The 9,656-nt window shown below is 54.2% G+C and overlaps 1 protein-coding gene across 3 annotated transcripts in view; it reads right to left on the reverse strand.

Moving 5' to 3' along the window:
- The window catches only part of MAST3 (microtubule associated serine/threonine kinase 3), a 36,301-nt gene extending 28,646 nt beyond the window's left edge, over positions 1–7,655 (reverse strand). For 2 of the 3 annotated variants that reach the window (XM_027038368.2, XM_027038367.2), the window contains exons 1-2: positions 7,565–7,655; positions 1,262–1,293 (exon numbers count right to left, since the gene is read on the reverse strand). In XM_027038368.2, coding sequence (XP_026894169.1) covers positions 1,262–1,293; positions 7,565–7,603 — 71 coding nt within the window. In that variant the 5' untranslated portion in view covers positions 7,604–7,655. The remainder of the gene's footprint in view (positions 1–1,261; positions 1,294–7,564) is intronic. The other variant, XM_027038365.2, reaches the window with a different exon arrangement.
- Positions 7,656–9,656: the final 2,001 nt, after the last annotated feature.

Genomic DNA, 9,656 nt, shown 5'->3' on the forward strand with positions numbered 1-9,656 from the left:
GACTTTGTCCTCCGTGGTTCTGACTGATTCCGGTCCACCACCCCGCCCCGAGCCTGGGCAAAGGCCAGGGACAGTGCCCGCCTTCCGGTCAATGCCGGAGCCCCGTCCCTACGGGCCCCTCAGGCTCCTCCCCACCAGCTGCACATCCCCAGTCCATCAAGAACATATGGTCAGGCCTTGGGGGCCAGTCTGACCCCATCCCCACCATCAGATTTCAAACTCTCATCCAAACCCCAGGACCTCCCTCCTCTCTCCCTTCACCTCCCCTGTGCTCTCTTCATTCCAGCTACTGCCGTCTCCATGATGTTCTTTCAATGCCAAGCTGGTTTGCACCCCAGGACCTTTGCCCATGCTGTTCCCTCTAACTGGAATGCTCTTCCCCTCAGACTTTCCCTCTTGCCTCTTCTTCCTCTTCTAGATCTAGGCTCAAATGTTACCTTCTCCAACAGGGCTAAAGCCCCCCCCCCCCCCGCCCCAGCTCCTCTATTTAATTTCTCCCCTGCAGCACATCTCTTCACCATAACTCTCCCCAAGAGAGTGTGAGCTCCATGGGCAGGGTCCAGCATCGATTTGTCTCTGTGTCCCCCCCATGCCTGGAACAGGGCCTGATACACAGTAGGCACCCCAAAAAAGTTTGTTAAGTGGGTAATTTCACTGCCGGGCAAGAGAATTCCCATCCCTCAGGCAAACACAGCCCCCAAAGAGCGGGTGTTCTACACTCACACACCTCCAGACCACTAGCACAAGGCAAAACCCTCCCTGTCCTGGGCTGTGCTTTCCCGTCTGTAAACCAGCAAAGACACGACATAAAACGGTCTGTGAACTCTGGGATCTGAAAATGCCAGCCTACAGAAAAATGCTAATGTGACCCTGAAGGATACAATTTTCTACCTGTGTTTCCTGACAGTGAGCTCCCCGTCATGGGAGACATGCAAGCTGGCTCCAGGATACTTGGCTGGAATCCTCTCATTTGGACTCTAGATGCTAGACAAGGGTTCATTTTGCAGTCTGGATGCCCTTGTGCCAGCTGTGCAACCCTACAGCACTTCAATCTCCACATTTGCAAACTGGCGTGGGCCCCCAGCTTGTGCGGGCCACATGAAGCACTTCCAAAGCACTTTGCAAACACCGGGGGAAAGGATCAAGGTGAGCAGCTTTGTTGTAATTATCACATAAATTCACAGTCTGGAGGCTGCCGCTGAAATATCTGTGCCCAGGACCGTTGGGTCCAGCCCAGCCCACTGGCCTTAGGTGAACTCACCCACGTCCCCGGCGTGGCAGGCTCAGCTCCTTCTGAAATGAGAGGAAACAGGGGTCATTCCCAAGGAGACAGGCCCTTCACATCCCTGGCCCTCCACCCACATCACCCCGAAGGTGGCCCCTCGCTCACCCAGCTCCAGCCAATGCCTCCTTTCTGCTGCCCCATATTCTGGGTTCTGCCCTGCCTCAGAGCCTTTGCACCAGCTGTGTCTTCTGCCAAGACTGCCTTCCCTCCCCTCTGGTGCTAGTCAATTGCACATCATCCCTCAGCTCAGGCACCCCTTCCTCCTGAAAGCCCTCCAGACTCCCAATCACCTCCCTGCCTAGCTCAAACCCTCCTTGTACTAAAAATAACTTCATTATTTTATTTGATTTTAAAGTTTATTTATTTATTTTGAGAGAGAGAGAGGGAGCCAGAGTGGGGGAGGGGCAGAGAGACAGAGAGAGAGAGGAGACAGAGAGAGAGGAGAGAGAGAGAATCCCACGCAGGCTCAGCACTGTCAGCGCAGAACCCGATGCGGGGCTCGAACTCACGAGAACATCGAGATCATGACCTGAGCTGAAATCAAGAGTCGAACGCTTAACCGACTGAGCCACCCAGGTGCCCCATAACTTCATTATTTTAAATAACAAATTAGTTATATTTGTGAAGAAGTATGTCAATAGTGGCTAAATAGTAACAATTGTTCGAGGAAAGGGAGATTCTTGACTCGTCCTCACTCTGCCCCCTCCCAGATCTGAAAGTCACTTCTGCAAAGCTTCTGTGGATTTGTGTCTTGGGAACCGATGGGGGGTGGGGGCACTCATCAGTGACTCCCTTTTGAAGACCCTTTTAGAGCTCAGCAAGCTGACTGCACCAACCCTGGGTGCCCTCGCCATATGCAGGGCAAAAAGCCGTGCACCTGGGGTTCATGGTGACCCCGGAGTCCATCCTCAAATGCAGCTCACCCAAGAAGGTTTCTAAATTCTCAAAAGGCCACGTCACGCAAGTTTAGAATCTAGGGATACTCAGACCTGGGTCCAGATCTATTTATTATCTGTTCTTGCCTGGCTGTGGGACCTTGAGCAAGTAACTTGCGCAATTCGTGCTTTGATTTTCCCACCTATAAGGTGGAGGGTAACATCAGGAGGGTCCCAGGGTAGTGATGATCAGCCATTATTATCGTGGCTGTTGTGTGTTGTGTTATTGTTGAGCTCAGCAAGGGCCTAGGTGGACTATCGTAATACCTGATAAATTTTACTGAGCCACCTAATACATACAGACCAGGAGCAAGGGCCGTTTTTCAGGCTGGGAAACCGAGGCGCAGAGGGAAGCCAGCTGCCCATGTCTCTTGGCAAGAAGGAAGGGAATCCAGGTCTCTGGACATCCCCACCCCCCCTGCTCCCCGCCCCCCCCCCCCCCAAACACACACGCCAGGGCGGTCCTGTGGAGGACAGACACATGACTATTTTTACCTAGGTGGGCTCTCCGGACTGCCCACATCCAGAGCGGGGCGTTCACCATGGCAACCGCTGACGTCATCAGCCCCCACAGCCAATTCAAGGGGGCTGGAAGCTGCCCGGTGCAGGACGGGGCTGGGAGAGGTTGGCTGGGTCCCCCAGCAGGGGAAGAGGAGGGTCCAAGAGGAGGGGTGTCACCCCGAGGCCTGACCCCAGCTACCCTGAGCCCACAAAACGGGCGGTTCAAGGTGGGAAGAGGCTGACTTGCCATCCCGTGGTGTTTCTGTCTGCCTGAATACCTCTGGGAATGGAGAGCTCACTATAGTTCAGGGCAATTGATCACAGTCATAGGAACCACCCCCATCATTAAGGCCTCCTGCTGCCCCCTCCAATTGTTATGGGGTCTTACGCCAGCTTACCCCTCTCCTCTAACCCGTGAAACAGCGAGGAGCTGGCATCTGAACCCAGGACTTCCTTGCTCCGGCACCCCCTCCTCCATCCCAACCATTTCCTTCCAAAGCCCTGGCCGTCCTGGGTTCCCAGTCTGGCTCCCCATCATCTGAGCTGTGTGACCCCCGCCAAACAATTTCACATCAGTTTCTTCGTTTGGAAAGCCTCCCGGTTCCATAGGGTCCTGGGAGGAATCGAGAAACAAGCTAAGAGCCCGGCACTGGGGAGGCTTCGATAAATCCGTGCCAAGACAATGATTTTGTGAGGTTAATAATAACCACCAATTTCACCACAAATTTTAATTTGCTTCCAAAATACAAAAAGATGTAAAGTGGCAGAGAGAAGCGAGGGAAGGTCGGCAGCCCCCTGCAAAGGCTCGTGGAAAGCTGGGACCACATGGAATTCTCCCAGCACCGCCCCCGGACCCTCTGCTCCCAGAGCCATCTGCTTCCGCCTTCAGCCCCCTCTTCGCCGGCTGTTCTCAAGGAGTGACTCCCGCATAGACCAGAGTAGGTGGGGGCCCGATCCCTTGGAACTGCCCTTTAAAGATAATATTTACGGCAACCTCTTCGGTTCTTGGCTGGGCTGGGCAATGCTGCCTCCCAGCAGAAGCCTCAGCTCCATCCTGAGGAACCCCCCCGGGGCATGGACACCACCACAACTGGAGGCACTGGGGAGACCCAGGGGGAGAGAAGGGGCTGGAGGTGGGGGGAGCCAAGAGGCTTCCTGGGTGGGGGGTGGTCAGGCTGGTGGGAATCTGTGCGGTGGGGGTAGGACTCCGGCTGGCTGGCACCAAGCCCCACGGGAAGTTGGCAACTGCAGTGAAGGCAGAGAGAAGTCAGCAGGGACCACAGAGCACCAGCCTGAGGGCTTTTTGGAGGAGAAGAGTAAGTTGAACTTGGCCACGAGGTTGCAGGATGGACCTTCCAGGGAATGCCTCCAGCAGCGGCAGAGACAAAGTTCAGATAGATACACGCTCTGGCCACCTTCACTGCCCCTGGATTTGGAGATCTGGTGTTTTAAAAGTCTGTGGTTCGGGGCACCTGGGTGGCTCAGTCGGTTAAGCGTCCGACTTCGGCTCAGGTCATGATCTCACGGTCCGTGGGTTCGAGCCCCGCGTCGGGCTCTGTGCTGACAGCTCAGAGCCTGGAGCCTGTTTCAGATTCTGTGTCTCCCTCTCTCTCTGACCCTCCCCCGTTCATGCTCTGTCTCTCCCTGTCTCAAAAATAAATAAACATTAAAAAAAAAATTAAAAAAAAAAAGTCTGTGGTTCGTGGGGCGCCTGGGTGGTTCAGTCGGTTAAGCATCCGGCTCTCGATTTCGGCTCAGGTCATGATCTCATGGTTCATGAGTTCGAGCCCCGAGTCGGGCTCTGTTGCTGACAGTGTGGAACCTGCTTGGGATTCTCTCTCTCTCTAAAGAAATAAGTAAAAACTTAAAAATAAAAAAAAAAAGAAGCGTGGCTTGTGAAGCAAAGGCCCAAGTGGGAGATGATAAAAAAATAACGATAGAATAATAAGAATAGTAGTCGTAGCAATAACAATGCGAGGAGTAGAGCTCACGTTAACCAGCACCCATAAATGCTGCACAGAAGACTGAGCTTAACCCAAAGCGGGAAGGCCCAGTTCCCAGCTCTTCCTCTGACCCAACGCAAACTGGGGGTCCAAGGGCCAGACCAGTTCCTGCTTACCACCTCCCAGCGCACTGCCCCAGTCAGATTAGCCAGCCTTCCCACGGATATGGTCTATACTAGTCAGTCAGCAACTGACTTGAGTCCCCTCCACTTCCTCAAGCTTTTATGAATCGACTCTTTGACCTTTGGAAGGGTCAGCCTCCAGAGTAGCTGACTGGCTCTGACCAGGAGGCTGCTGCCTGCTTGGCTGGGGGTGCTCCTGGGCCCATTAACAAAGCTCCGAGTTAAGGTACCAGATAGCTTATGCCCCAAACCCAGGCCCTCCACGTTTTTGCATCCTCAGAAGCCAGACTGGTTAGCATTCCAAATCTCTTAATTTCCCTCTCTGATCCTCAGTCTCCCTCTCTGAAAAAATGAGGCTAATAATAGCACTGACCTCTTGTGCTGTTAGGAGAATTAAATGCACACACGGTGCTTCGCATTTGTGGGTGCCTGTTACTGTGAGACATTATTTATATTTCTACTATTATTATTTTTTTAAAGTTTTTCAAAATGTTTACTTATTTATTTTCAGGGTGGGGGGAGAGGGGGAGAGAGAGAGGGAGAGAGAGAATCCCAAGCAGGCTCCACACTCCGTGCAGAGCCCAACACTGGGCTCAACCTCATGATTGTGAGTGAGATCATGACCTGAGCCAAAATCGAGAGTCAGATGCTGAACTGAGCCACCCAGGCAGCTCTATACATCTACTATGACTAATTTTTTTATTATTTTCACGGTCTCCTATTTGGTTATTTACTCCAGGTAACTTCCTGGCCTCTGGCCCCCTCTGTGGCCCCCACCTGCTCCAGAGGAGTCTTTCAAAGCCTTCAGGTCTGATAGTGTTCCTCCCTTGCACCAGCACTTTCCATAGCTCCCAATCACCTTAGGGAGAAAATCTAACCTCTTCAAAATCGGCACTGGAACGCCCTGAAGCAGAGGGTCCACTCTCACAGTCCTGGCCCTAGCCCGGCTTCTAGTTTCCCCATGCAACATATGTAGTTACATGCTTCTGGGCCTTTGCACGTGCTGTGCCCTCCACCCAGAATTCCCTCACTCATCTGGGCAATCTCTACTTGTCCCTCTGCCTCCACAGAGCAAGAGGGCGAGCCAGACCTGCCTGGGTTCGAATCGTGACTCTGTCACCTACGTGCTGTGACACCTGGGCAGGGGCTAGGCTTCTCTGAGCCTCAGTTTCCCCTTTTGTAGCATGGGACTCGTCATCAGGGAGCGGGTGCCTCTTCCCCGTGAAACAGGCCCCCACTTCTTGACGTCAGCAGCGCCCCCATTCGCCTACCCGAAGGCAGTTTCTCTATTTTAAGAGGCCGCGGGCGGGGCTCGCGTCTAACTGGGGCTCGGGGCGGGGCCTGTCCCCCCACAACACCCCACCGCTCACCGCCCCCTCCCCTACGCCCAGGCCCCTCGCTCTTGTCTCTGGCCTCGGACTTTCCCCTTGCGGCCCCCGCCCCCGCCACGCCTGGGGGTGGGGGTGCTTCTGCCTTTCATCTCTGCCCCTGCCCTCCCGGACCCCACCCCCACCCCGTCCTTCCAAGGTTCTAGCTTCCCTCAGACTCTCTTATTTCCCCATGCACCACCACCCCCCCCACCCCCCCGCCCCTGCCCTGCCACCCGCGCTGCTTCCTCTGCTCCAAGACCACCCAGCAACGCTTGGGTCAGGCGCCTTCTCCAAGAGTGCCTGAGCGTCCCACATTGCAGCTGACAACTCCCTGGGGTCACTGCTGCTCAGGCGTCCATACCCCCCAACAGGCTAGGAGACCCAGGAGAGCGGTTTCAGAGGGTGAACACTCCGCCGCCTCTCCAGCAGGCACTCAAGAAATGTTTGTTGGGTAAATGAGGAATCCCAGGTTCCCGACAGGCAACCTGGTGGCTTCTTAAGGGTGTGGTCTACGCCTCGGCTAGATCATCTTAATTCCCTTTGCACAGAGATAAGGGAAACTGAGGGCCAGAAAAGTCAAAGGAGTCGCCCATCGGGGTCCCATGGCCCCTGCGTGGGTTCGAACCCTCTCACGCACAAACTCGGGGCCAGAGGTCAGAAGAGGAGGGCCCTTACAGCCAATGGGGAAACTGAGATCCGGATAAGCAAAAGTGTCTCCTGCCCTCGACACCCCTCCCCCCCGCCCGCCCGCCCGCCCGGCCCCCCGCAAGCCAGTTTGCGGTGCTCTCTGCAACAGAGAGCCAGTTAAGGCTGCCGGATTGAACCTCTGTCGGGCGACCTCGAGTTTGTGACTTTTCCAGACTCGAGCCTCAGTTTCCCTGTCTGACAAATGGGCGCCCGGACAGCCCCAACCTCCTTGGCTCACCTTAGGGGTGAGCCGAGGCTGGGGCGCGGTGGCGCAGCGAAGGCACGAGGCAGGTAATGATCCACATTAATTAATAAGAATATATCACTAGTAAAAAGATTAACACGACGAGGACCATATGGTGAGCGCTCAAAGGCTGCTGTTGCTCATATTATTAGAGCAGCTGGTGGGAAGGGGCCCAACCCTCAGCCCCCGTCTCCCACGCTAGCGCTTGGAGCCTCAGTTTCTCCATCTGTCAAACCAAACGGAGTCTATGTCCCCTTCCCATCAGGCGAAAAGCACTTTGAAAAGCGGGCAGAAGGAGCGATCGGAGCGCGCGCCCCGCTCTCCGCCTCAGTTTCTCCGGACGCCGAAACCTCGCCCCTGGCACCCAAGCCAGGTGCACTCGGCCGCGCCCTCCGCCCGCCCACGCAGGGGCCTCACCTGGAGCCCTCGGCGCCGCAGGAGGCTCGGCTCGTCCATGGCCCGCTAGTCCGCGCCGCCTGGCCCGCCCCCGGCCCCGCCCCAGCCTGCCAAGCCCCGCCACCCCGCGCCATTGGTCAAGCCGGTCAGCTGACGTGTCCTGGCCCCGCCCCTCCCTGGGAGCCCTCCAGGAAGGGCCCCGCCTCCATTGGATGGGCCAGACCCGCCCTTCCAGGCCCCACCCTTACCCCCCAGCCAAGGTGAAACCATTTTTCAATGAATCCTCCTGGGAATAAGGGAACGTTAGCATCCCCATTTTGCAGAGAAGGAAACTGAGGCTCAGAGAAGTTAACTGATGTGCCCAGGGCGCACAACAAGACCAGTTCTAGGGTGAGGTGAACGAGACCCTCAGTTCTGTTCAAAATTTGAAAAGGGCCACAAATACCAGTGATTAAGGTACACAAGATTCGAATACAATGGTGTAAACAATCTAAACTAATGCGAAAAGCGCAGGATGAACGAAACACCAAAAATGCAGGCTCTGCCTCTGCCTTTACATCACGCTGCCTTACTGGTTTCACCTTAATTCTGGCCCTAGCCCCAATAAAACTTTATTTACAAGAACAGGCAGCCACTGTTGCCGGTTTCTGTTTTGAGGAGGACTCCCTTTGCCGAGTCAGCTGGGCACCTGACTAAGCGCCTAATGAGGACCACCTTCCACAGGTATCTGGTGATAATTGATCAGCCCCCCTTTGCAGAAGGGAAACTGAGGCAGGGAGCAGCCCAAGTGCCAAGATGGGACCCATATTCTCTCTTCCACTGGGACTGCCACTGTCTCTGCACCTGCAGGTTTCCTTGGCTATCCGTTGGACTTAGACATTACAGGATCTTCTCAGGCTGGAGGAGAGACCCCAGGGACGGCCCGATTGCCTTGGAGTCTGGATAGGCTCCTACCAAATTACAGTGGCCAGATTGAGCACATAAAAATACAGGGCTTCCTGAAATTTTGTTTTTGTCATACACACTTTAAAACTGAAATATTGGGGTGCCTGGGTGGCTCAGTCGGCTGAGCGTCAAACTTCAGCTCAGATCATGATCTCACGGTTTTGGGAGTTTGAGCCCCGCATTGGGCTAAGCTGCTGTGAGCCCAGAACCCACTTCTGATCCTCTGTCCCCCTCTCTCTCCACTCTTCACCTGCTGGTGCTCTCTTTCTCTCAAAAATAAAAATTAAATAAAAAAAAAAAAGGAGGGGCGCCTGGGTGTCTCAGTCAAGTAAGCTCCGACTTCGGCTCAGGTCATGATCTCGCAGTTCATGGGTTCGAGCCCCGCGTAGGGCTCTGTGCTGACAGCTTGGAGCCTGGAGCCTGCTTCGGATTCTGTGTCTCCCTCTCTCCCTGCCCCTCCCCTGCTCACGCTCTGTCTCTCTCTGTCTCAAAAATAAGTAAACATTAAAAAAGTAAAAAGGTACTGGTACTCCCCTCACAAATTTATGAAAGATAAATAAAAATAAATAAATAATTGACATATAATTCACCCACCATAAAATATACCTTTTATTTTTATTTTTTAAGTTTATTTATTTTGAGAGAGACAGAGAAAGCGCAAGGGGGGGAGGGGCAGAGAGAGAGAGGAGAGGGAGAATCCCAGGCAGTCTCCACGCCATCATTGCACAGAGCCCAACTCGGGGCTGAAACCCACAAAACCGTGAGATCATGACCTGAGCCGAAATCAAGAGTCCGACGCTTAACAGACCGAGCCACCCCGGAGCCCCTAAAATATCTCTTTTTAAAGAGTACCATTCCGTGGTTCTCAGCATATTCTCAGAATTGTGTAATCACCACCACTATCTAATCGCAGAACATTTTACCAACCCTACAAGAAAACCTTTACCCGTGAGCGCTGACCATCCTCCCTCCGGCAGCCGCCAATCTGCTTTCTGTCTCCGTGGCTTTGCCTGTTCTAGACGTTTCACATAAATAGAATCCTACAACGTGTGGCCTTTTGTGTCCGGCTTCTGTCGCTCCACACGATGTTTTCAAGTTGCACCCACGCTGTAGCTTGAATCGGGGCTTCCTTCCTTTTTATGGCTGAATAATATTCCATCGTGTGGAT

This window comes from Acinonyx jubatus, chromosome A2 (genome assembly GCF_027475565.1).
Source record: "Acinonyx jubatus isolate Ajub_Pintada_27869175 chromosome A2, VMU_Ajub_asm_v1.0, whole genome shotgun sequence".
Lineage (NCBI taxonomy): Eukaryota > Metazoa > Chordata > Mammalia > Carnivora > Felidae > Acinonyx > Acinonyx jubatus.